Here is a 24,919-nt window from a genome sequence, read left to right on the forward strand (position 1 = left end):
TCAAAACTCAAGCTGAAAGCTCTGTAACTCAACAAAACTAAAATGATATTTGATCACCTGCACATATTATGGAATAGCTGAATTTAACTTCATGTGTCTCAGCCACCTAGGGATATTTTAAGTGATACAATCATTTCTGTGATTAGATCTTAACAAAACTCACAATATTTGGAGACAAAAACAGAATAACTGCAGGATAAAAAAGACTCCAGTTAGAAATAAAAATAATGTGACTCACGTTACATTTGCCAAAGCGGCTGTATCGCCGTCCGCTTTCTGTCACAGTGTAGATGTAAATGAAGTTGTCATGAGACCCTACGGCCAGAAAACTGCCATCTGAGGACAAACATTCAGAAAATGAAGTGTTTTGTGATAAAATACAAACGCAAGAGCAGTCAGTGGCTAATTTTTAAGCATGTTGGTGTGCAAAAATGACAACAGACACAATCACACATATACCCTTCACCATAAAGAGGTTTCTGCTGAAGAACATGAGAGAAGCAATTGAGAAGCGTTCAAATGCAGCAGTCCTGATTCAGCCACAGTGTCAGCTATATTATTTCAAAGATAAGAAATCTTAAACAGATGTTGTTCTTATCTTAATAATTCTTGGTAATTAATTGAGGTAATGTCATGCCAATTTTTATTTAACTTCTAGTCAGTAAATGGTTAAACTCAATATACTGAGTAATTGTTGGTAATTTGCTAATCGTATATACAGTACATGGCTTTTCATTTCATATTAATAGTTTTGGGACCGGTTTTAAGTTTTATTTTGCTGACTTGTTCCAAGCAAAGTCACTTGCAAAATATCATCCAATGCTCAAAGTGCACAGGTACCAACATGGGGCCACTTGGAACCTTGCTTGGAAAAGCGCCCAATATAAAAAGACAGATCTAGTGACAAGTAAAAATGTAAAGATAAAAAGCAGATGTTGCTGCAGTGATGATAGCTTAAGAGGAACACTTATGAAGAAAACTGGAGATGGTGCAGAGAATGTCCTGTTAACTAATACAAGTTGAAGTGCCTTAAGGTCAGAGCTAACAGTTGTGTTATTTGAGATGAATAAGTCCTCTGTTTCCACTGTTCACATTTCAACACCATAAAGGTATACTTCTGCATTTTAGTTTTGTTTCCAGCCATATGATTCAACAGCGGGTGACAAATATTTCACAAGTGGGGACTTTGTGCAAATAGTTTGGCCACTTTTCATTATATGCTGAACCATATCAGCATTATGGAGACCCTCCAAGATCTCTTTGTTATCATATTATATAATCAGGCTTGCATTTCAATTTATCATTTTTGGTTGAAGAAAGGAATTCCTGTTAATAAGCTTTAAAAGCAAAATTGGTTTCCATAGGAAAATCAAATGGGAATCAATGCAACAATGAAATAATAATCAAATGTTCACATAGGAAGCATTTGGGAAGTGGTAGTTCATTTACACTGGATTAAATCGTGTAGATCATTTTACATACAGTTATTGATATGTGAATATGGAATTAAACCTTCAGTTTCATATATGTGGTTTAGGTCAATCTAGGTCCATCAGAAATCATGTGAAAGAAGCACAAATATGAAAATTTTGTACATATATCATGTACATGCCTAGTGGCCTAGTACCTATGAAATGCCTATTTCTGTAAAATCCTGTTTTCAGTGAAAATAAATGAGGGGAGGGTCCCTGACCTGGGGAGAATCTCATGACTGAGAGCTGCTCGTTCCCATCAGTGGACTCAGAGAGGACCTCCCTGGTCAGCAGGTCCAGAACCATCCACCTGTTGGCGGTCACCATCTTTAATCAACTGGCTGACACGGCTCGAGGGATTCATGATACAATATTATTATTGTATTATATACAATAATTATTTTCCCGATAGTTTTTACTTTGTTGGAGCCTTAGATAAGGGATTTTCAAATTTCAAATTGCATAATAACATTAATTTAAGTCATAATTAGAAATATTGTTTTAGATAATTATTTAGCAAGAAATTCTTTATAACAAGAAAATTAGGAATAAAACTGGTCAGTTCCCCAAGATTGTTTGTAATTTCAACTATATAGACACTAGTATAATCGCAGCTGTATGGGATACTTTAATGATTTTGAAAATTGGTCACTTTCTATGTGTAAGTACTTGTGGATTTTTCGGTGATTTCTTTCTGGTTTGCACAAAACTTGTTGATAATTATTATTAAGGTAACTGCTGAAAAGAGCAATTAGCCAGTAAACATAAATAATAACTAAAATAAAAGAAAAAAAAAAAGAAAAAAAAAAAGATAATTTGTTGGGGATTTAAAGTAACTTTAATCCTTCACTTCCCCTCAACAATACATTCGCCGGACTTGAGCAAACGCAAATATACAGATACGGTTCCAAATAAAATATGAGAGTACAACATTTAAACTTCGGATGCATATTCAAACGCCAATCCTGTTTGCTTTCACAAAGCTCCCATTATGATAGCACTCAACATTTTCCACATTCAATACCGATTGATGTCACGAAATTTGAAAATTATTATTAAAAGGGTTTTTTTCACATGAGTTTCAGCTCACTGAAGTGTATGATGACTAAAATAGAACAAGTCTTACCTTCCTGTGTTGAGACCGACCGACACCACCGATCCATTGGGACAGAAATCAGCACACAAGCCATACTCCTTCCAAAGGAACACACATGGAAGTACATGCTAAGACGCCATTTCACAAAAATTAGAATTTAATGAAATAATGATCTTTAACTCAACGCTGTGAGGAACAATTTCATTCCCTGGTATTTGACATTATTTAAAATAAAAATTGATTTCTAAATCTGTTGCAATTTGCTGACTAATTTTATGTCACCAAAATATATATATTTTTTTAAATGTGACTTTGTGTATGTGTGGAGGGGTTACATTTTTTTCAGATATTATTGTTCTTTTTAATCCTCTTCCCCTCCACTAAATAATGTTTTTTTTTTAAATATTGCATTTCTGCCTTTAACCATTGGGACCATAGTTTTCTCTTTTACACAATATCACTTGACATAGTTTTTGCAACAGGATCTCAAGCACCTGGTGAAACAGAGTTAAACAAACTTCCCAGAACATTGTGTCCATGTGCAAATACTTTGATGCTTTTATTTATTCAAATTATTTGATCGCTGACCAATGAAATAAACATCTTGTGAGAGAAATAATCAAGACAAACTGTGTAGAGGTTGTCCTCACTCAGATGATGAAGGACACGACAGAAAGGACAGTGAGTTCTACCTCTAGCATGAGGCTCCAGTCCAGCTTGTGTTCCTCCATGTTCCACAAACACACTTGCCGATCATGACCACAAGTGAGGAAGATGTTCGCTGAAGGGTGTGCGGCCAGACCCCATATCTCATCCACATGACCCTGATACACGCACACACATGAACACACACAAGAGAGAGAGTCAGCGGTCACTGTTCAGTTTGAGTTTTTATTTACATCTGAAAATCTCTTTTGAAATCCCTGCTCCCTTAGTCCTGCTATTCCTGGGACCTATTCATGTTCTGTCTTGTGATTTAAAGGCAAAAAAGCGTTCAATGATCACATTGAGTGAGTTTAAGTCCCTCTCTCCAGCCATGACCCGAATATGTCTGCATAGACAGACACATTCAGCAGGGAAGTGACACTGTAGTGTTACATCTCACCCGTACACCCGGAGCTTAGTTTCACAATAGATCGACTGTCTTAATTGTTAGAAGATGTGGCATCTCGTTCAGACAGCAGGACAATTATTTTAACTGTCCTGATTAGATCTTTTCAGACTTCAAAGATTATCTGTGCAAGTTGTTACGCTAACATCAGAGGGGTCATTATAGACTCATCACATCACAACATGGTTTGATATTTGCTAGTCATTGCTTTTCGTATAATATTCTTACAGGTGCCACACTAGTTTTAGCCTAGCAACAGGAATCACATTACATGCTCAGTGTGTGATCACGTGGCTCAGCTAAAAAGTATGTCCAGGTTCTTGAGTTTAGCCATATTACCTTTAGGGTCTATGACGTTGAATGCAGCCTCAGGGGGGGAAAGAAAGGTGTACAAGACAGTGGTGAGACCAGCGATGCTGTTTGGCCTTGAAGCAGTTACAGTGATGAAAAGACAGGAGGCAGAGCTAGAGGTTGCAGAGATGAAGATGTTAAGGTTCTCTTTGGGAGTGACAAGGACGGATAAGATCGGGAATGAGTCTATCAGAGGAACAGCACATGTTAGATGTTTTGGAGAGAAGGTCAGAGAAGCCAGACTGAGATGGTTCGGTCATGTACAAAGGAGAGAAAGTGAATATATTGGTAGACTGATGCTGGAGTTGGAGCTGCCAGGCAGGAGGTCTCGAGGAAGACCAAAGAGATTAATGGACATAGTGAGAGAAGATATGAAGGTCGTTAGTGTGAGAGAGGAGGATACAGAGATTAGGGTTGGATGGAAAAAGTTGATTCGCTGTGGTGACCCCTGAAGGGAAATGCCGAAAGGAGAAGAAAAGAAAAAGAAGGGTCTATGACGTTTAGCTAAGGCATACTAGATTTAATTATGGAGCAATCTCAGCTGTGTCGATGTAAAGGTATTGCGGGTTGTGTGTCGGTGCAATGATGCACAAAAACACTAAACCTCTCTTGGCATCAACATATCAGGGCATGAGATACTGTAATTCTGCAGTGTCTGATTGTACTGCAAATTACAAACCAAATATGAATGTGAAATCAGCAAAAGATTGGTTAAAATCTGTCCAGACCTAAAATCGGTTCTGATGGATTGATACATATTTTGAGTTTGTTCAGCAAACCTGTATGATGGCTATGAATCCATCTGAGAAGTTTCCCCTCAAGATGGCATTTCTGGTGGTTCCCACCAGCAGCTCCTCCCCATCAATGTCTGCAATGGTGCGGACTGCCCCGAACCTCTCCGGGATCTAGGTCCACAAATATGTTTGTATAACTGATGTCACCAGGTATCACTCACACACACACACACACACACACACACACACACACACACACACACACACACACACAAACACACACACACACACACACACACACACACACACACACACGTGCACCTGACCTCACACTCCCTCTCGGGCGCTAGATCTGCACTCCATCGCACGATCTTGCGGTCTTTTCCTCCGCCGCTGAGCAGAGCGCCGCCCTGTAGCGTGCAGAGGGTGAAGACGCTGCCTTCATGGGCCCGCGTCTGTCGCATGATCTGAAACGTCTCTGCGGAGCAAATTCGGAGGAATGACTTTCATTATTTTTCTTTCATAATTTGGAGTTTTCTTTTCAAGCTTTTGTGCTAATTTTCTGGAATTTTTTTGTTTATCCTAGAGTAAATTCAGCATGCTTTAAGAATTTCTGCATTTGTTTTGAGAAACTTCTTGCTAATTATCATGTGAGTTCTTGCTTATTTGTATATTTTTTGCTCATGATTTTGAAAATGAGATTTGCTCTGAGAAGTTACAACAGCTAAACAAAAACAGTCCTACAATTAAAAAAACAAGAAAGATTGACATCTTGTGAATATGTTGATAATTTCTCAATGTTCATTTGAAATCTGGCCAAATCAAGCAAATACTTTTAATTCTGCGGATTAATTTTACTTTGGAGTTCATGTCATAGTTCTATAGTTACAGTGTTTCTCAAAGAATTTGGGGATTTCTTCTTTATGTTTAGAAATTGTCAGGCTTTCATGGACAGTCTCTGGCACACTTACAAAGTTTGGTCTTCAGGTTGTTTATTGGTATTGTTTTTGTAGCTCTGGAATACATTTTTCTTTCTGATTAAAAACAACAAGTTATGTAAGAACAATGAGCCTTGAGACCTTTGGCTCCTTTTCCAAGAGTTTTAACATCAGCTGCTGACTTTCCCCACGTCAGGATGTTTCCCTCAGAGTCTCCCGTCAGAACATCACCAGTCAGGCTGAACACAAAGCATTGGATAAACTTGGGCTTCTTGTATTTCTGAAAAAATGATTGAAATACTGTCTTTGTTACATCAGATCCACATTCAGGCCTTCAATTAAGTTCAATTTGCTTCCACATTTGCGCTGAAAGTTATTATCATCATCTCCTTTTGACTTAAAGCGCAGATATTTTCATGATCCTAATTTTCAGTTGATGCCCTGGAAATTTGTTTTTACTTTTAAATTATCTCCCCTTTCAGGGAGAGGTAGAATGAAAAAGAAGAACCTTTCAAATCTTATCCTTGAAGGCTAATATCTTTACATACTGTGGTTGTCAAACTTCTAGGAGGCTACATTTAATCCTTGATGATTCCTTTCCCATTTACAGCTATACTCTCTTAATACGTGAACCATTTAAGCTTTTCAAATCCACTGGACATGGTCACCTTTGATCACTGGTTTGCATAATAATTGCAGAAAGCTCAGAAGCTGGAATACTGTACAAACTGAACAGATCACTTCTTGAAATTACACTGGAAGCTAGTCTTACTCCAAAGATTCCTTGTTTCTTGGTGAACTGCCCATTGCTCAGCGTCCAGAAGTAAACATGGGATTTCCCACAGGTGATTATGTTGGAGCTGTCGGTGGAGTTAAACTCCACAGCGAACACAGCCTCGTTGGTGCTCTGACACACAAAAACAAACAATCAAGAACACTTATAAATTGGCGAGAAATCACTTCATATCAGCAGGACACAACCTAAAAAAATTATAAATGCATGGTGACAATAATAATCACCAAAAAGTAATCTTAAAGAAAGATAAATAACATTAAAAACTAACAAACAAACAAGAAATGACCTAAAAAAATGCCCAAACAAAAAAACTTGACATTGTATAGAAATCTACACATAGTCTACATCAAAAATCGTTGCAATGATAATTGATCACCTGGAATGAGAAAGTAGCTATTGGAATCATTTATTGGTACGGAGTCAGTGGCTTCTTCATTGTGGGGTTAGGAAAATTAGATAAACCTTGCATGAGAAGAGAATATTTTAAAGATGTTTTAAGTATGTTGATCATTTTTTACATTTTTTACAAGTCAAGTGCCTCATTAAACTAAAAAAATCCAACCTTTCATTACACAAAAGTAAATAATTTTAAAACCAGAGAATGACATGATATACACTTAAGGTGAATTTAGGGATAGGATTTAATTCCAAGGTTTACCTCGCGTATATATCTATACAACCAAAATTGATCACACTCAAAATGTGATCAGTTGCATAATGCACTGCATTCCATACATTATCATGGTTTCACCATTTCCTGCTACATTTGTACTGCAGCTAAACAGCAAACTCATCTTCTCTCCAGTTAACAAAGTACACATTTCTTTAATGATGTTCAAGAAGAAAACAAAGTCTCAGAGCTCCACAGAGAACAGGGCACAGAGAAAACTCCTATCATAAAAAAAGGTCATTCATCACAAGACACACATACTGTAGGCATACGAATGAGTGCAAGGGCCGGGTGGGGGCTGTGTACATATATGAGTGTGTGTGTGTGTGTGGGGGGGGGGATAATTATCTTGTTCCTTTTGGGCAGCTCATGTGTCTACATAGTGTGGGTCAGTGCTAAGATGTACGCACATTCTGAGTGTGCACAAACCCTGGCTTGAGTTGATATGCAATTTAGAACTCCTCTATGCATTTCAAGCGTGTATGCACGCGCACACACACACACACACACACACACACACACACACACACACACGCACACACGCGCACACACGCACGCACGCACGCACGCACGCACGCACGCACGCACACACACACACACACACACACACACACACACACACACACACAGTGTAAAATATTTAGTGTTGTCATGGTAGCTGCACTAAAAATTGCTCTCAGAGAAGTTTAGGGATAAATCTCCAAAGAACAACATTAAAAAGATATGAAATCAAAAATGAAAAGTTTGCAGTGAGTGACCAAAAACAGCAGAAACACTGAAATGCATGGTCGAAGATTGCAGACACAGTGGAAAAATGAATGCCTTCATAGAAACATAGGGGAAGTGTGTCTGTATGATTTGGAATATGTTGCAGAGATGAAAGAGCTTTACACACGATGACATCATAGAACCAAGCGTCAGACTTACATTGCTGCCGAGCATACTTAACATAGTTAAACAAATTGTAGCCAACTTGCAAGCTCAACACCAGTATTTTTCCTGTGCTAACAAAAGAAAGGAAAATGCTGCAGCAGCCGGCTGTGAGGTAGCTCAACGCCTCGCCCAACACGGGAAACCTTTTTCAGATGGTGAATTCGTAAAACAGTCCCTCACTGAAGTCAAAGGAATTATCTGCCTGAAAAAAATGCATGAATTCAAAAATGTTAGCATGTCCAGAAACAGTCGTGTGGCGTTCAAATGTTACAGACACCGTCCATTTTTTTGTGGTGAAGTGATCCATTTTGTATTATGGAAGAACTGCTTGATGTTTGGAATCTAAAGGGCACATACCACAGGTAAGGACATTTTTGAAGCTGTGCCAGATACAATGGACACTCTGTATGGCATTCCAACTGATGGGGCTTAATCTGTTACAGAGCAGTGCAAAGGATTGGCTTCTAGGTTCTGTGCCAAGGTGCAGGAGAAGGTGCAGGTCTTGTACACCTTTACTTTCATTCTGGCTGATAGTGTTCTATCACACAATGCCCGTGACACGTTTCTTCACAAAGTCCAACCTGCATTCTTTACCTCATTTTCCACACTCTCCGTTACTCTGGACTGTTGACCCTATGTACTTGAAATCCTCCAACTTCTTGATCTCCACTCCCTGTAGCCTCACCGTTCCACCTGGGTTCCTCTCATTCAGACACATATACTCTGTCTTGCTGCGACTAACCTTCGTTCCTCTCCTTTCCAGCGCATACCTCCACCTCTCTGGATTTTCCTCAATCTGTTTTAAGCTCTCACTGCAGATCACAATGTCAACTGCAAACATCATGGCCCATGGAGATTCCTGTCTAACCTCATCTTTCAGCCTATCCATCACTACTGCAAACAAAAAGGGTCTCAGAGCTGATCCCTGATGGAGTCCCACGTCCACCTTGAACTTTTCTGTTACCCTTACAGCACACCGCACTACTGTCTCACAGCTGGCATATATGTCCTGCACCAGTCTAACATACCATTGTGCCATTTGAGATTTCCTCATACAATACCAGAGCTCCTCTCTTGGCGCCATGTTACATGCTTTTTCTAGGTCTAAAAAACCACAATGCAGCTCCTTCTCTGTACTACTCTATTAGCATCTTCAAAGCAAATACTGCATCTGTAGTACTCTTTCTAGGCATGAAGCCATACTGCTGTTCACAAATGCTGACTTCTGCTCTCAGTCTAGTTTCCACTACTCTTTCCCATAACATCATTGTATGGCTTATCAACTTAATCCCTCTATAGTTGCCGCAATTCTGCACATCCCCCTTATTCTTAAAAATCGGCACCATCACACTTTGTCTCCATTCTTCAGGCATCTTCTCACTCTATTAGACCCTGTTGAATAATCTAGTCAGAAGCTCTACCGCCTCCGCACCTCCACAGGTATATCATCAGGATCAACTGCCTTTCCACTATTCATCCCCTTCAATGCCTTCCTCACTTCACTTTTACTAATCTCTGCTACATTGCAGTCAACAATAGTCACCTCCTCTACCCTTGTCTCTCTTTCATTTTCCACATTCATCGGCTCTTCAAAGTACACTTTCAATCTTCCCATCACTCTTCTAGCATCTGTCAATACATTTCCCTCTCTATCCTTAATCACCCAGACCTGTTGTACATCCTTTCCATCGTTATTTCTGTTTCGCACACCTGTGTAGATCATTCTCTTCCTCCTTACTGTCCAACTGAGCATGCAAGTTATCGTGGCCCACTTCTTCTTTGCTAACTGCGTTCTCTGTATATTCTCCTGCACTTCCTAAGTCCACCACCAAGTCTCCTTATCTACTTTCCTTCCAGATGACACACCAAGCACTCTCCTACCCGTCTCCCTGATAACACTTGCTAGAAACTCTAGAAACTCTACCGTTACCTCTCCTCCAGACCCTTTCTCAACTCCTCCCTGAAAGCTATACATCACTCCTCTGTTTTCAGCTTCCACCACTTTGTCCTCAGCATTGCCTTTGTCCTCTTGATCTTCCTTATCACCAGAGTCATCCAACAAACCAGCATGCTATGCTATCTGGCTACACTCTCACCTACAACTACTTTGCAGTCACTGATCTCTTTCAGGTTACCTCATTTATACAAGATGCAGTCAACCTGCATGCTCCTACCTCCACTCTAAGTTACCCTATCTTCCCGTCTCTTCTGGAAAAAAGTATTTACTACAGCCATTTCCATCCTTTTAGCAAAATCTACCACCATCTGTCCCTCTGCATTTCTATCCTGTATACAAATTCTGCCCATCACTTCATCCTGTCTATTGCCTGCACCAACATGCTCATTAAAGTCTGCACCAATTACCACTCATCTCTGGGGATATTCTGCATCACTTCATCTAGCTCATACCAGAACTTCTCCTACTCCTCAAACTCACATCCCACCTGCGGGGCATAGCAACTAACAACATTGATCAACACACCTTCAATTCCCAATTTCAGACTCATAAGTCTATCTGACATTCTTTTCCCCTCCAGAACATTCCTAACAAACTCCTCCTTCAAGATAACACCTACTACCTTTCTCTTCTTCTCAGTACCATGATAGTACAACTTTAAGCCTGCTCCTAAGCTTGCCTTTATCCCTTGTGTCCTAGACACACAGTATGTCCACTTTCCTTCTCTGCATCATGTCAACCAACTCTCTAACTTTTCCTGTCATAGTCCCAATATTCAAAGTCCCTACTCTCAGTCCCAGGCTCTTGCCTTTCCTCTTCTCTCTCTGCTTCCCAACGCGCCTTCTTCCTCTCCTTCTTCGACCTACAGTAGGCCAGTTTCCATTGGTTTCCAGTAGGTCGTTGGTACAGATGGCGGTCATTTTTAACCGGGGCCACATTCATCAGCTCAAATTACACTTTCCATGTGCCCATCACTACTCTAGTATCTGTAAAACATGTCCCTCTCTATTCTTAATCACCCGGTACTGCTGTATATCCTTTCCATCTCTATCTCTCTGTTATGCGAACCTGTATAAGTCATTATCTCCCTCCTTACTGTCCAACTGAGCGTACAAGTCATTGTCTGCCCTTGGTTCTGCCTTTACTACCTGTATCTTTACCTTACCTTTATCTCCCTGTACTCCTGTTCGTTCTCTTCACTCCCCTCAGTGTCCCATTTCTTTGCTAACTGCGTTGTCTGTATATACTCCTGCACTTCCTCATTCCACCAACAAGTCTCCTTATCTACCTTACTTTCAGATGACACACCAAGTACTCATTACATTATTACATTACATTGCATTTGGCAGACGCTTTTATCCAAAGCGACTTACAATAGAGGACATAGGGACTGCAAATACACCTTCAAATACACGATGCACAGGAAATATACAGAACAGTAAGCTTGGGTTAGTGAGGTTTTTTTTTTTTTTTTTTTTTTGACATAGACACACAAACGTACACACACACTGCATACGCCTGTCTACTACCTGTCTCCCTGATCAAATTAGCTGTAGTTGTCCAGTCATTTGGGTGCTCTCCCTGACCACCCAGAACCTTTTTTCAACTCCTCCCTGAAAACCATACAACACTCCTAACTTATCAGCCTCCACCACTTTGTCCTCTGTTCTGGCTTTGTCCTCCTGATTTTCCTTGTCACCAGTCATCCTACAAACCACCATCCTATGCTGTCTGGCTACACTTTAACTTACCACTACTTTGCAGTCACTGATCTCTTTCAGATTACCTTGTGTATACAAGATGTAGTCTACTTGCGTGCTCCTACCTCCGCTCTTATAAGTTACCCTATGTTCCCGTCTTTTCTGGAAAAAAGTATTCACTTCAGCCATTTCCATCCTTTGTGCAAAGTCTACCACCATCTGTCCCTCTGCATTCCTATCATGGATCCTATCACTTCTTCATCATCTCTATTGCCTGCAACAACATGAAGCTCTGGGTGAGAAAGGGTGCTCATGTAAAAATGCAACAGCCCATTGAAATTAATACTGTTACACAGCTCGGCTCAACTGGGTAAGGAAAATAAGTGGCAATTACATATCCTGAAGCAGCATCACAATTGGTTAATGTGGTTCTGTGTAGACAAACAAGGATGGTGTTGCCGTTGCACAATTTCTGTGTAAAAGAGTCTACAGCTTTCTTTAAGTCTAAATATTAAACAATCCAGGCCTGAGGGCTTGGCTACAGCGAGGGTGGGATGCAAACCATGTCAAATTCCTGTGAACAATTTACAGACCATGTTTTTAAAGGACTTATGACGATGGGGAGAACAAAAATGTTCATTTCAGGTGTTGCTTGACTTTAACTCTGCTTGTGACCTAGAGAATTTGGGATATCTTTAAATAGGGTCTCCTGGATGCTATGAATTGGCAGGCTGGGTGGGGATGTTACGGTGAACACTCATATTCTTCATGGCCAAACGGTAAGGTAGTTACCGTGTTATAACCGAGTGACTGATTTGGCCTCAACTCCTAAACCACTAGCTCTATTATAACCTCTTTTGAAAATAAAAATTGGCATCTGTTAGCACAGCATTAGCTTCTACTAGCTCAAACAGTCAAACGTCTGATTCAGATGACATCACTCACTCAAGAGAGGGGTAGGTTTGATAACTTTCCAATCCACATCAAGTGTATCTTTTTTGATTTTTGCTGCTGTGGTTATATATGAACTTTCTAAGTTGCTTAAGTTATTCTACTGTTACCAAAGTCTAGGTAGCACTCACATGTGTACCCTTAGCTGTGGCTATAATAAGTCGGCTCATGCAAACATCTGCTAAGTTGAATAGCTATAGGTCATTTTAGAAGATGGCAAACATATAGGTCAGAATTCTATCAGTGGCAGGTGGATGGATTGAAAGCAACAGCACTTACAGCACTTTAGCTGAGACTTCCAAACAGCAGCTTTGCTCATTGTCAGGAAAGAACAATTAACATGCTTATAATATAACAAAAAATATGGTTGGACAATAATTTAACTTAAGGCTAAAACTTTAATTATGAAACATCCAACCTATGAATTGTCAAAATGAGCTCATTTATAAAATGGACTGTAATGAAATATGTCTTTTTTTCTTACAGTAAACACCATACTGTAAACAAAATTAGAAAATAACCAGGCACATACAGTAATTTGCTTTATATACTGCATGTAAGCAATACTTAAAAGTATTGAGGAATGTCTCTGTGATCACTCCAAATTAATGCCAAAAGACTTGATCTTTTAAGTGACCCTTAAATAAATCCTAGTGTCTGACAAACATAAGAGGAGGATGCTGTTTATAACTGCATGGAATTTAGGAAATATAGGTTAGACAGACAGTCTCACCCTCAGAAACTTAACATAGTAGGCAGTTTCATCACTAAGATCAGAGCATTTTCTTTAGATCCTTGCACGAAAACAACCCCACCACCTAAACCAGCAGCCTCCAACTATCTTTGCGCCACGGACCAGTTTAATGTCAGAAAATATTGTAATGGACTGGCCTTCAAGGTGTGGCTGATGAATACATATTAAATATAAAAATATTCCCACTTTTTTCTTTCAAAATACTCTGAAGGCTTGTTTTTTTTTAAATGCAGGATGCTTGGTGTCCAAGTGGTGAAGCAGTTTTGAAGGCTTCATTGCCTCATTGGACTGCTGGTTGCAGCATATTATGCAGAGCAGGCATAGCAGAGTAGGCGGTGCTGGTTGCAGCATATTATGCAGAGTGGGAATCACCAGTTGCGATAAATCCATATTTGAAGTAGGGTCTCCTGGTATTGTCAGTTAAATGCAGCTTTCTTTTTCTTGGTGCTCATAGACTCTTCCTCTGTCTCCACACTGGGCCTTTTCCCCTTTGCAAAGAAACTTTCCAAAGATGTCTGTTTTTTACTCATTTTGCTGGCTTGTGGGTTTAATATTACCATTAATGTACCACGTGACCACGAGAACCATCTTGAGATGTGTCAAGAGCAAGTCATAGACAGATGTAACAGAAAATTTGTTACTTTTTCCAAACTAAAACATTGTTCAGGGTTGGGGACCGCTGACCTAAAAGATGAATCCCTCTTTACCTTGACCTCGGCCTGCTTGGACCCTCGGCTGCAGTCCCACACAGACAGCATATGTTCATTGGAGTCATCGATTACACAGAGGTGCAGCCCACCGTCCTGAGAGATGACAAGGAAACATGCAACGTTACCGTCTTGCTCAGTCGTTTGCTCTTGCTAGGGGTTTCAAACCAGTGACTCACATTTCGAGAAAAAGCAACAGATCCCACTCCTCTCTGGAAGGTTCCTATACCGATCTGCTGCAGCGTATTCAGGGTAGACGAGTCCCAGATGTGAACACATGGCTGCAGAGGCTGAAGCAAGATTTGACCAATTGATGGTTTATTGATTATTTCAGGGCTGTTACCAATTACCGGGTGCATCCTGGAGGTAATAGGTCAATATTTGAGGCAAAAGTTCAGTTGTTCTAAAGATTAAATAATATGTACTGACATTTAAAGCACTTGACACTTGATAGATGTTTGTTCTAAACTGAAAAAAATTGCAAAAGGTAAAACCTCAAAGGGGGTCTTAATGACCACTGAGTCTCTACTCAGATTCTGATGTTAAAAGTGGCAAATGATTCATATCATAGCTGATCACAGCCAAATCAAAGTTAGGGGAGAGATGTGGATTCAGTCGTCACCTTGCCATCTTTATCCACCCCAGCCGTTTGTCCAGATGCAACTCGCACCTTGTCTGGATGGATTGTGAGACTGTAGAGAAACATCAATCATTTAACAAAAACAACAAAAGGGACTTCATTTGGACAGATAATCATACTGGTCCATCTCCTCTAAAGTACTTAGGTCACTGAGATTAGCTTATTTTACTTATTCGTTCATGGGAGAACCCAGAGAAAAACATGCAGACCCGGGTTTACTCTGACCAGGAAGGCCCCGGAATCACAATTGAACCAGGAACGTTCTGCTGTGAGCCATGAGTGCTAACAATACATATCTTGTTCTTCTTCTCCTTTCGGCTTTTCCCTTCAGGGGTCACTACAGCGAATCGACTTTCTCCATCTAACCCTTTTCTCTGTATCCTCGTCTCTCACACCAACGACCTTCATATCCTCTCTCACTACGTCCATAAATCTTCTCTTTGGTCTTCCTCAAGACCTCCAGCCTGGCAGCTCCCATTCCAGCACTCGTTTACCAATATATTCACTATCCCTCCTCTGTACATGACCGAACCATCTCAGTTTGGTTTCTCTGACATTCTCTCCAAAACATCTAACATGTGTTGTTCCTCTGATAAGACTCATTCCTAATCCTATCCATCCTGGTCACTCCCAAAGAGAACCATAGCATATACATCTCTGCAACCTCTAGCTCTATCCCCTGTCTTTTCGTCATTGTAACTGCCTCTAGGCAATACAGCATCGCTGGTCTCACCACTGTTTTGTACACCTTTACGTTCATTCTGGCTTCTGTCTTCTATTGCATAGTACCCCTGACACTTTTCTCCACCCATTTCAACCTGCTTGAACCCGTCTTTTCACCTGTTTTCCACAGTCTCTGTTGCTCTGGACTATTGATCCCAAGTACCTGAAATCCTCCAACTTCTTGATCTCCACTCCCTGTAGCCTCACCGTTCCACCTGAGTTCTTCTCATTCACACACATATACTCTGTCTTGCTGTGACTAACTTTCATTCCTCTCCTTTCCGGAGCATACCTCCACCTCTCTGGATTTTTCTCAACCTGTTCTCTGCTCTCACTACAGATCACAATGTCATCTCCAACTGGTCTCCTGGACACGCAGTATATTCAGGAGCAGCTTCAGAAAGAAGTTGTTTAAAAAGATATCAGAGAATACCTACAGATTAGGAAGACATTAGTGTGAACTTTGCAGGACGTGTTCAATGTTGTTTAGAATTATAACGAGTCTGTTAGAAGGTAACTTGTTTGTGGTACAGCTCATCCTGCCTGTGGATGTAACAGACAGAAACTTAGATGGACTATCTTCACGTCAACACACCAGCGAACACAGTCCGTGTGCTTCCGATAGTGCCGCTGTGTGCGCTTGTCGATGTGGTAAAGGACAATGACACAGGCAATGAAGTACACGGCTTCGCCCGTCGGTAGGAAGTACAGGTTAGAACGGCAGTCTCGTCCCCGGTAACCATATCTGAGGCTGAGTGTCAAGGATATTCTTCAATACACTACTTTTTGTGCTAATTTGAAGTCATTTATTTTCCTTTTTCAGTATATGGCTTTGATTTATCTATTTTCATAGGTAAGTTGTCAAAAAAAAGAATGACGTCTACATGATGACTGAATTTAAAGAGCAGATACACCTACTTCTGTGTTTTGCCGCAACGTTTGCAATTTAACAAGTGGGCACTTATTTTAGGTGCCAGGACAGGTTTGATTGCCTGCGTCAGGGAAACGGCTCACACAGACATGAAGCCGGTAAAAACAGGATACACCCAGTCCAGCTCGAGCCTCTGGGAGGGAGGCTCCATCTTCAGGTCTTCATAGTTGTGGATGTTGGAGGGGATGTACATCGTGATTGGCCGGCCACGGATGAACATTTTGATAGACTGTCCTGAAAAACATTGAAGGAACATTCAGGGGCAGCAGGACATGGTGAAAATACAATTTTGACATCAGAGATGTGTCTTAAAATACAGCAGAAATGACACAGTAATGTAGTTACAATGTAATAATGTCAAAATAAAGGCCTTCTTCCATGAATTTCTCAAGACATTGATCCCAAATTTTTTTCTGGACTGCTTGTGAAAGTGTTCCAAAAACCTCCAAAGTGTTTAAAAAAGCATTCGGAGAAAGGAGAAAAAGCCGATCGTAAGCGTTGCCTAAATTTAAAAAAAAACTAATATACATTAAAAATCTGCACAAACGATACCCCATCAACTTAACATGATTGTTTTGAAAATGACAATTCTAAATTGCAATACAAATGACAGTTGGGCAAAAAGCTATGGAAAAAAGAAAAACTCACAAATTATTAGAAATCAATCACAGTTTCCAGAGGGAAAGCTGCAGATACAGACCTTGGCTATAGGTTCCCCGTCTGGATCCTGAGGATCCTGTGTGACAGGGAGACATGAGGGGATTTATAAGACAGGATTTATAAGACCCAGCGGAACCACTGCCAATTTTTATAGGCTGGATCTATGAGCTAAGATTGTACTTTCCCCTATTTTTTTCTGCCACGTCCAACCTTGCTCTTCTAGGAAGGTGAAGCTCCCATGGAAAATCAACAACACAGGATCCTTGACTATATAGGATGTGATGACAGTAATAATAAGTCAGGTCTGAGATAGATGGAAAACTTGGGACTCCGGTTGGACAAGAGCAACCAGACAGAAGCCCTGAGGAGCGAAAGTCTCAGTCCAGTTAAAGACTGGTTCTAATAGGACATCTATTTAACAAACTTTCAGACTAAAGCATCTCCTGTAGACCCTGCTGTGATTTGTTAGTTGCTTCCTCTGGTGACTTACCAAGGCTGAAAAAATAATTCTAAATAGGCAAGATATTATCAAACAGGAAATCGTCTTAAAACAGAGTTACAATTTGACCCAAATTGTGATAATCCCAAAACGTTTTGACAACAGAAGACATCAAATTGCTAAATACTCTTAAGATTTGTAAACAGAATAAAATTCGGCTAATGGAAATTTATAGTGGGTCAGCCAAAGGATGCAATAACAAACATGTAAAAAGACCCAAAAAAAGCACTGTCAGCAGTTCGATTAGGGCTGACCCAATTGAATAGAGTGCTTAGGGATGATAAATAATGTTAACTAACTGCAATCATAAAACAATAGCTGCTAATAAGCTGTTAAAAACACCTAGCTATTTAGCACAGGTGATAAATGCTTTCACATGGGTATTTTGATGAAAATGAGTCTAATAGATTGTTAAATGCTCTACAATAGGTCAACTGTAAGTGAGCACAAGGCTGAAAGGAACTGATAAGTGAATCTTCTTCTTCTTCTTTCGGCTTTTCCCGTCAGGGGTCGCCACAGCGAGTCAACTTTCTCCATCTAACCCTATTCTCAGTATCCTCCTCTCTCCTCTCCGTTGCTCTGGACTGTTGACCCTAAGTACCTGAAATCCTCCAGCCTCTTGATCTCAACTCCCTGTAGCCTCACCATTCCACCTGAGTTCCTCTCATTCACACACATATATTCTGTCTTACTTTCATTCCTCTCTTTTCCAGAGCATACCTCCACCTCTCTAGATTTTCCTCTACCTGTTGTCTGCTCTCACTACAGATCACAATGTCAACTGCAAACATCATGGTCCATGGGGATTCCTGTCTAACCTCATCTGTCAGCCTATCCATCACCATTGCGAACAAGAAGGGGCTCAGAGCTGATCCCTGATGGAGTCCCACCTCCACCTTGAACTTCTCTGTTACCCCTACAGCACACCGTACCAGTGTCTCACAGCTAGCATACATGTCCTGCACCAGTCTAACATACTTCTCTGCCACTTCAGACTTCCTCATACAATACCAGAGCTCCTCTCTTGGCACCCTGTCATGTGCTTTTTCTAGGTCTACAAAAACACAATGCAGCTCCCTCTGGCCTTCTCTGTACTTTTCTATTAGCATTCTCAACGCAAATACTGCATCTGTAATACTCCTTCTAGGTATGAAGCCATACTGCTGTTCACAAATGCTGACTTCTGCTCTCGGTCTAGTTTCCACTACTCTTTCCCATAACTTCATTGTATGGCTCATCAACTTTATCCCTCTATAGGTGCCACAATTCTGCACATCCCCTTTATTCTTAAAAATAGGCACCATCACACTTTGTCTCCATTCTTCAGGCATCTTCTCACTCTCTAAGATCCTGTTGAATAATCTAGTCAGAAAATCTACCGCTGTCTCTCCTAGACACTTCCACACCTCCACAGGTATATCGTCAGGACCAACTGCTTTTCCACTCTTCATCCTCTTCAATGCCTTCCTTACTTCACTTTTACTAATTTGTGCTACTTTGTGTTCTACAGTAGTCACCTCTTCTACCCTTGCCTCTCTTTCATTTTCCACATTCATCAGCTCTTCAAAGTACTCTTTCCATCTTCCCATCACTCTTCTAGCATCTGTCAATACATTTCCTTTCCATCTTTATCTCTCTGTTTCGCCAACCTGTATAGATCATTCTCACCCTCCATACTATCCAACCGAGCACACAAGTCATCGTACGCCCTTTGTTTTGCCTTTGCTACCTCTATCTTTACCTTTTGCCGCATCCCCCTGAACTCCTGTCTTTGCAACCATAACAACCTATCTTTAACTTAAAAACAAACAAAAATGTGCAATATCTAATTTCTGTGCAATATTCAGAAACTGTGCAATATTTCATCTCATAACTGCTACACTGTGCAATATTTCATCTCATCTCATAACAGCTACACTATAATGTTCCCTTCTATCATACTATTGTGCACTCCTTACCTCACTTGTTACTAAGACACATATAGTTTTATCACTGCTTACTAAGACACTTTATAGTTTCACTGAAACACTTTATAGTTTATAGTTTATTTTTATTTCTAATTCTAATTTCTAATTTCTTTTATTATTTATTACTGTTATATTTTCTGTAACTCTGGCACTGCAATTTCCTTCGGGATTAATAAAGTTGTTCTTATTCTTATTCTTATTCTCTTCAGTCCTCTCAGTATCCCACTTCCTCTTCGCTAACCGCTTTCTCTGTATATACTTCTGCACTTCCTCATTCCACCACCAAGTCTCCTTATCTACTTTCCTTCCAGATGACAAACCAAGTACTCTTCTACCTGTCTCCCTGATAACACTAGCTGTTGTTGTCCAATCATCTGGAAGCTCACCCCGACCACCCAGACCCTTTCTCAACTCCTCCCTGAAAACCATGCAACACTCCTCTGTTTTCAGCTTCCACCACTTTGTCCTCTGCTCTGCCTTTGTCCTCTTCATCTTCCTTGTCACCAGTCATCCCACAAACCACCATCCTATGCTGTCTGGCGACACTCTCACCTACAACTACTTTGCAGTCACTGATCTCTTTCAGGTTACCTCGTCTATACAAGATGTAGTCTACCTGCGTGCTCCTACCTCCACTCTTATAAGTTACCCTATCTTCCTGTTTTTTTCTGGAAAAAGGTATTCACTACAGCCATTTCCATCCTTTTTGCAAAACCTACCGCCATCTGTCCCTCTGCATTCCTATCCTGGATACCAAATCTGCCCATCACTTCTTCATCCCCTCTATTGCCTTCACCAACATGTCCATTGAAGTCTGCACCAATTACCACTCTCTCATTTCTGGGAATATTCTGCATCGCTTCATCCAACTCATTCCAAAACTTCTCCTTCTCTTTAGATTCACATCCCACCTGCGGGGCATAGCCACTAATAACATTGAACATCACACCTTCAATTTCCAATTTCAGACTCATAAGTCTATCTGATATTCTTTTCACCTCTGGGACGTTCCTTACAAACTCCTCCTTCAAGATAACTCTTACTCCATTTCTCTTCTTGTCAGTACCATAATAGTACAACTTAAAGCCTGCTCCTAAGCTTCTAGCTTTACTACCTTTCCACCTGGTCTCCTGGACACACAGTATATCCACCTTCCTTCTCATGTCGACCAACTCTCTACCTTTTCCTGTCATAGTCCCAATATTCAGAGTCCCTACTCTCAGTCCCAGACTCTCTCCTTTCCTCCTCTCTCTCTGCTTCCGAACACGCACTCCTCCTCTTCTTCTTGTTCTTCGACCCACAGCAGCCCAATTTCCATTAGTACCCTGTAGGTCATCAGTACCAATGGCGGTCGTTGTTAACCCGGTCCGCGACCGATCCCGTATGGTATAGTTATGGTTGACTCGCATGTTTGGTTTTGGCAAAAGTTTTACGCCGGATGTCCCCTGAAAGTGACTGATAAATGAATAAAAGGTGAAATGAAGTATTCTGGCTTCATCTGTTGTTCTTGTTTTTGAACCCTTCCGCTCTTCTGATGGTTGCCCTCACTGTTTCTTCCAGGAAAAGGTTACAAACATTAGGTCAAGGACTACTGGACTCAGGGACAGCTTGTTTTGCCGAAATTGTACGATTGCACAAGTATCCCTGTTTCATCATAAATCTGCAATTCAGTTTTTGGCCATTCCTATTTTATTTTGTAATTTGGTGCTGGCAGATCACCTACTTGTTTTCCCCTCTGGTTGATGCAGTTTATATCTGAGCTTAGTTTGTCTGCAGATTAGCTGCTTTGCCTGTGAATGTGGTTCCCTGTTAAAGTTCCCTGAATTTCTGCTTTCAGCTACATGTTCAGCTCTCACTTGTAAACCTTCATAAATCGGATCCTTCTTTTTATGTTTTTGTTTTTGTTTTCCCATCCAGCCATTCCATCAGACACTGTTTTCTCATGTGGCCCAGGAGGCGATGACTGTCTGCCATCTACAGTCTGCTGGATTCTTTGTCAATTCAGCATAAAATGTCTGTTGTTTCTTTCGTAGATAGATACATTTGGCCATTATTCTGGAATAGGGTCCAAAGATGCAGCAGAGCAAGACAGTGTTTTCTTGAGCTGCTGTTGGAATGAAGGAATGAGGCCAACTCAAACCAGAGTAAAAGTGAAGCCAAGATTCATAAAAAGCTGTTTGAACCACACGTGCGGTCTGCTGGGAAACACTCATTTTAATGCAAAAATGTCTCTGTGGACATGAAAAGGCACCATAGTTCAAGACAGGCCTCCACACCGAAGAAGTTTGGGAAACAACTCATATGTCATCAGCAGCTTACAGAAATCTCGGATGTTACCATAGAATTCAAATATGAACCTTTCCTGGCTGTGGATATGCCTGTGCAAGGTAATTTGACAATGTCATAGTTTTCATAGTTGACAGTTGACATAGCTGTGTATTCCGAGGCTACTACAACCTAGGATTAACAAACATCGTACTCAATTTCAGTTGAAAGTTGGACTGTACTGAAGGTCAGAAGAAAACCTTGGCATGACATTTGATATGGACTTTTTAAATTTAATTTTCTGCCAGAATACTGTCAAGCAACAGGTAACTGATCATATATGTATGTCACTACATCATTAGTATATTGGACTTGTAAAATGTTCTTCCTTAAAATTTATACTTCCCTAAATCTAACTGACTCTTTGTTCTCTCATATATATATATATATATATATATATATATAGAGAGAGAGAGAGAGAGAGAGAGAGAGAGAGAGAGAGAGAGAGAGAGAGAGAAAATCAACTGTTGCTAGTGGTGGAAGCAAATTAAAATGGCAGCAATCAATGTAAAAAAAAAAAAATAGTGAATCCCTATGCAGGAGATACTCAAATGGACAAGATACAAAAATACACTTCTTTTTTCTCAGTTCGACTCTTGAACATTAGGCCTTGCGGTAGCATTGAAGGATTGTCGCACAAAAACGATATAGAAGCTTCACAGAACCTGTGCAGACACCAATGTCTGATGCAAGCAATATCAGACTAAGCTGGGCTTTTCTGAGAACAGGGGGAATGGTTCAGACGGAAAGACAAACCTAAGTAGAGTCAGGCACTCACATGTCCTGGAACGGACAAACTGCCCTCTATTCAGGACTACGCTCTTCCGGAGTCAGGAACCAGGCAATAAACGCCCTTCTAGGAATAGGACGCCTCTGGTAGGAAGTACAGATCACAGTGTGCCAGCACAGTCAGATATAGGGACAGCTTCGTCCAACAAACCATGACTCTGCAGAACACAAATCTCCACAACAACTTACAAAGACGTGTACACGATCAACAGTTCTTCAATACAAATTGCACCTTCATCAAAATGTAGGCTTTTTATCATCTGACATCACCACACAGTCACTGTACGCTGGTTAAGTTCCAGACCGTGATGCATAACCTGTAAATAATGGATACACACACTGTATACATACAGACATCTTTATCCAGAGTTTACTTGTGTCTTTGCAATACCTCTCTAACAACTTTACATATAGATGGATGGTGTACAATGTCCTGTTGTCCTGTTACTGTTTACCTCTGTATAACCGTCAACCAGACCCAAACTCCTTGTCTATACGACCATACTTGGTCTGAATCTGATTCAGAGACCTGTTCTTCATTAAAGATGATGAGCAAACAGCATAAATCATGGCAGGCATTACATCTGCCGCTAGATGTCATTAAAGGAACAGCAGCATCAAATCCTGACAGGTAGACATATTTTACATATGGGATATTTAAATGTTATGTTTTAGCTCTTATTAGGTCAAGATTTTCCTATCCTATCCTTTGGGTTCCTCCTAAATAGTAACCTTTCATATTACTGTCAATACTTTACTGATCCCAGAAGAAATTGATAGTTTCTCAGGTGCTCCATATATAAATGAATGACATAATTAAATAGGAAAAGACTAGCAGAAATAAACTAGTAAAGACAAAAAAAAAAGATAAAATATGATTGGTGTTCCAATATAAAAAAACATTTCTAATGTCCTGAGAGATTAGAAATCTGGCATGCAAATTATGGTTAACCATAATCCCAGTAATTCTTTATTTCGGCGTGATAAGAAAAGCTTTGCAAAGGCTGTCTATAATCTATACTTTTGCTTTTAATCTGAAAGATAATGACTAGCTGCAAGCCTACAGACACGCTTTAAAGATATAATAGCCATTCTCCGCTGTTTCTCCACTGTGGGACCATAAAAGGCACGTTCTATTCTCTTCAAACTTGACATACGACCACTGGAATCCAATCACCTCATCCATTAATCAAGGAGGTCATTTAACCTTTGTGAAATTTCCTTTGAGGTATTATTGGTACGTTTTCAAAACACTAATAACATGAAGGTCACAAGTGACCACAAGTTTGGACAACCAAATTTGTAACCGACATTGGCACTCAACAATCTCCTCACATTGCGATCTGCTTTAGATATTGCATTTGAATGGAATGGGATCCATGTTAAATCATGATGACAATGACTACCTGACAGGTCATTTTTCATTGTCATGTACTAAAGGTGCATGGATCTACTGCATACATGAGAATGTATGGATGGGTAGTCTAAAAGCATCTGTTGTTCGACTGAGTAAAACTGCGACACTGTGACTCACTGACAAGACTTCTTGTTATTATTTGTTTCAATGATGCATGGCTTAAAGCCACTAACATTTATTCTGGACATATTGTGAAATGCCTCACCTGCGGTGGCAATGAGCTCCTTGGCACGGCTAGGGAGAGAAAAACAGGGGGAGAAAACGAGAGTCATTTTTTTTCAACACAACTAGAATGTAGCACTTACTTATCCATCACAGTTGGATTAAGTGTATGCAGGACAGAAGTGGGGAAAAATTGAGGTGTGATGGCAGTGAGTGATGCTAAACAGCTCACTTCTCCAGGCTGGGGGAACGGCTCAACAGGTTCGCAGAGGATGCCGACTTTTTATCCAAATGCTTCCTCTGCTTCTCCAGGCTTCCCAGTTTCTCGCTGTTTCGACGGACCCTGTAATGCCAGAGCACAGGCTCACGTTGCAGCCAAACTCCGATACCAAATAAAGCTATGCAAAGCACACAACATTTGCACATGCAGCACTATCACATGCATGGTTCACATGACCAGAGCTTCTCAAACCTTGCAATTTCAGATTCTATAATAGAAGTGCAGACTTTCTGTATAAATACTGTATGTTCACTATTTGAATAATAACTTGGCATTTGCAGGAACTACGAAAAGAAATGCTATTGCTGATAATCTTAAAACTGTCCTCCTGTCCAATGTTTTCTCATTTTAAAGTT

General features: G+C 40.4%; 1 protein-coding gene across 4 annotated transcripts in view; it reads right to left on the reverse strand.

The window, feature by feature from the left end:
* The window catches only part of eml3 (EMAP like 3), a 59,176-nt gene that overhangs the window by 4,935 nt on the left and 29,322 nt on the right, over positions 1 to 24,919 (reverse strand). For 3 of the 4 annotated variants that reach the window (XR_015107557.1, XM_086165596.1, XM_086165597.1), the window contains exons 5-20: positions 24,516 to 24,626; positions 24,327 to 24,355; positions 17,165 to 17,200; positions 16,578 to 16,698; positions 16,129 to 16,278; positions 14,793 to 14,862; positions 14,350 to 14,460; positions 14,171 to 14,266; positions 6,475 to 6,609; positions 5,844 to 5,982; positions 5,091 to 5,242; positions 4,810 to 4,935; positions 3,261 to 3,392; positions 2,599 to 2,666; positions 1,694 to 1,782; positions 239 to 336 (exon numbers count right to left, since the gene is read on the reverse strand). Coding sequence is in view for 3 of the 4 variants with exons in the window: in XM_086165596.1 (XP_086021722.1) it covers positions 239 to 336; positions 1,694 to 1,782; positions 2,599 to 2,666; positions 3,261 to 3,392; positions 4,810 to 4,935; positions 5,091 to 5,242; positions 5,844 to 5,982; positions 6,475 to 6,609; positions 14,171 to 14,266; positions 14,350 to 14,460; positions 14,793 to 14,862; positions 16,129 to 16,278; positions 16,578 to 16,698; positions 17,165 to 17,200; positions 24,327 to 24,355; positions 24,516 to 24,626 (1,663 nt within the window). In the remaining variant the exon portion in view is untranslated. The remainder of the gene's footprint in view (positions 1 to 238; positions 337 to 1,693; positions 1,783 to 2,598; positions 2,667 to 3,260; positions 3,393 to 4,809; positions 4,936 to 5,090; positions 5,243 to 5,843; positions 5,983 to 6,474; positions 6,610 to 14,170; positions 14,267 to 14,349; positions 14,461 to 14,792; positions 14,863 to 16,128; positions 16,279 to 16,577; positions 16,699 to 17,164; positions 17,201 to 24,326; positions 24,356 to 24,515; positions 24,627 to 24,919) is intronic. The other variant, XM_086165598.1, reaches the window with a different exon arrangement.

This window comes from Fistularia commersonii, chromosome 19, assembly GCF_037954325.1.
Source record: "Fistularia commersonii isolate RoL2024-O1a breed Wild chromosome 19, RoL_Fcom_v1.0, whole genome shotgun sequence".
In the NCBI taxonomy this organism is placed as follows: Eukaryota; Metazoa; Chordata; class Actinopteri; order Syngnathiformes; family Fistulariidae; genus Fistularia; species Fistularia commersonii.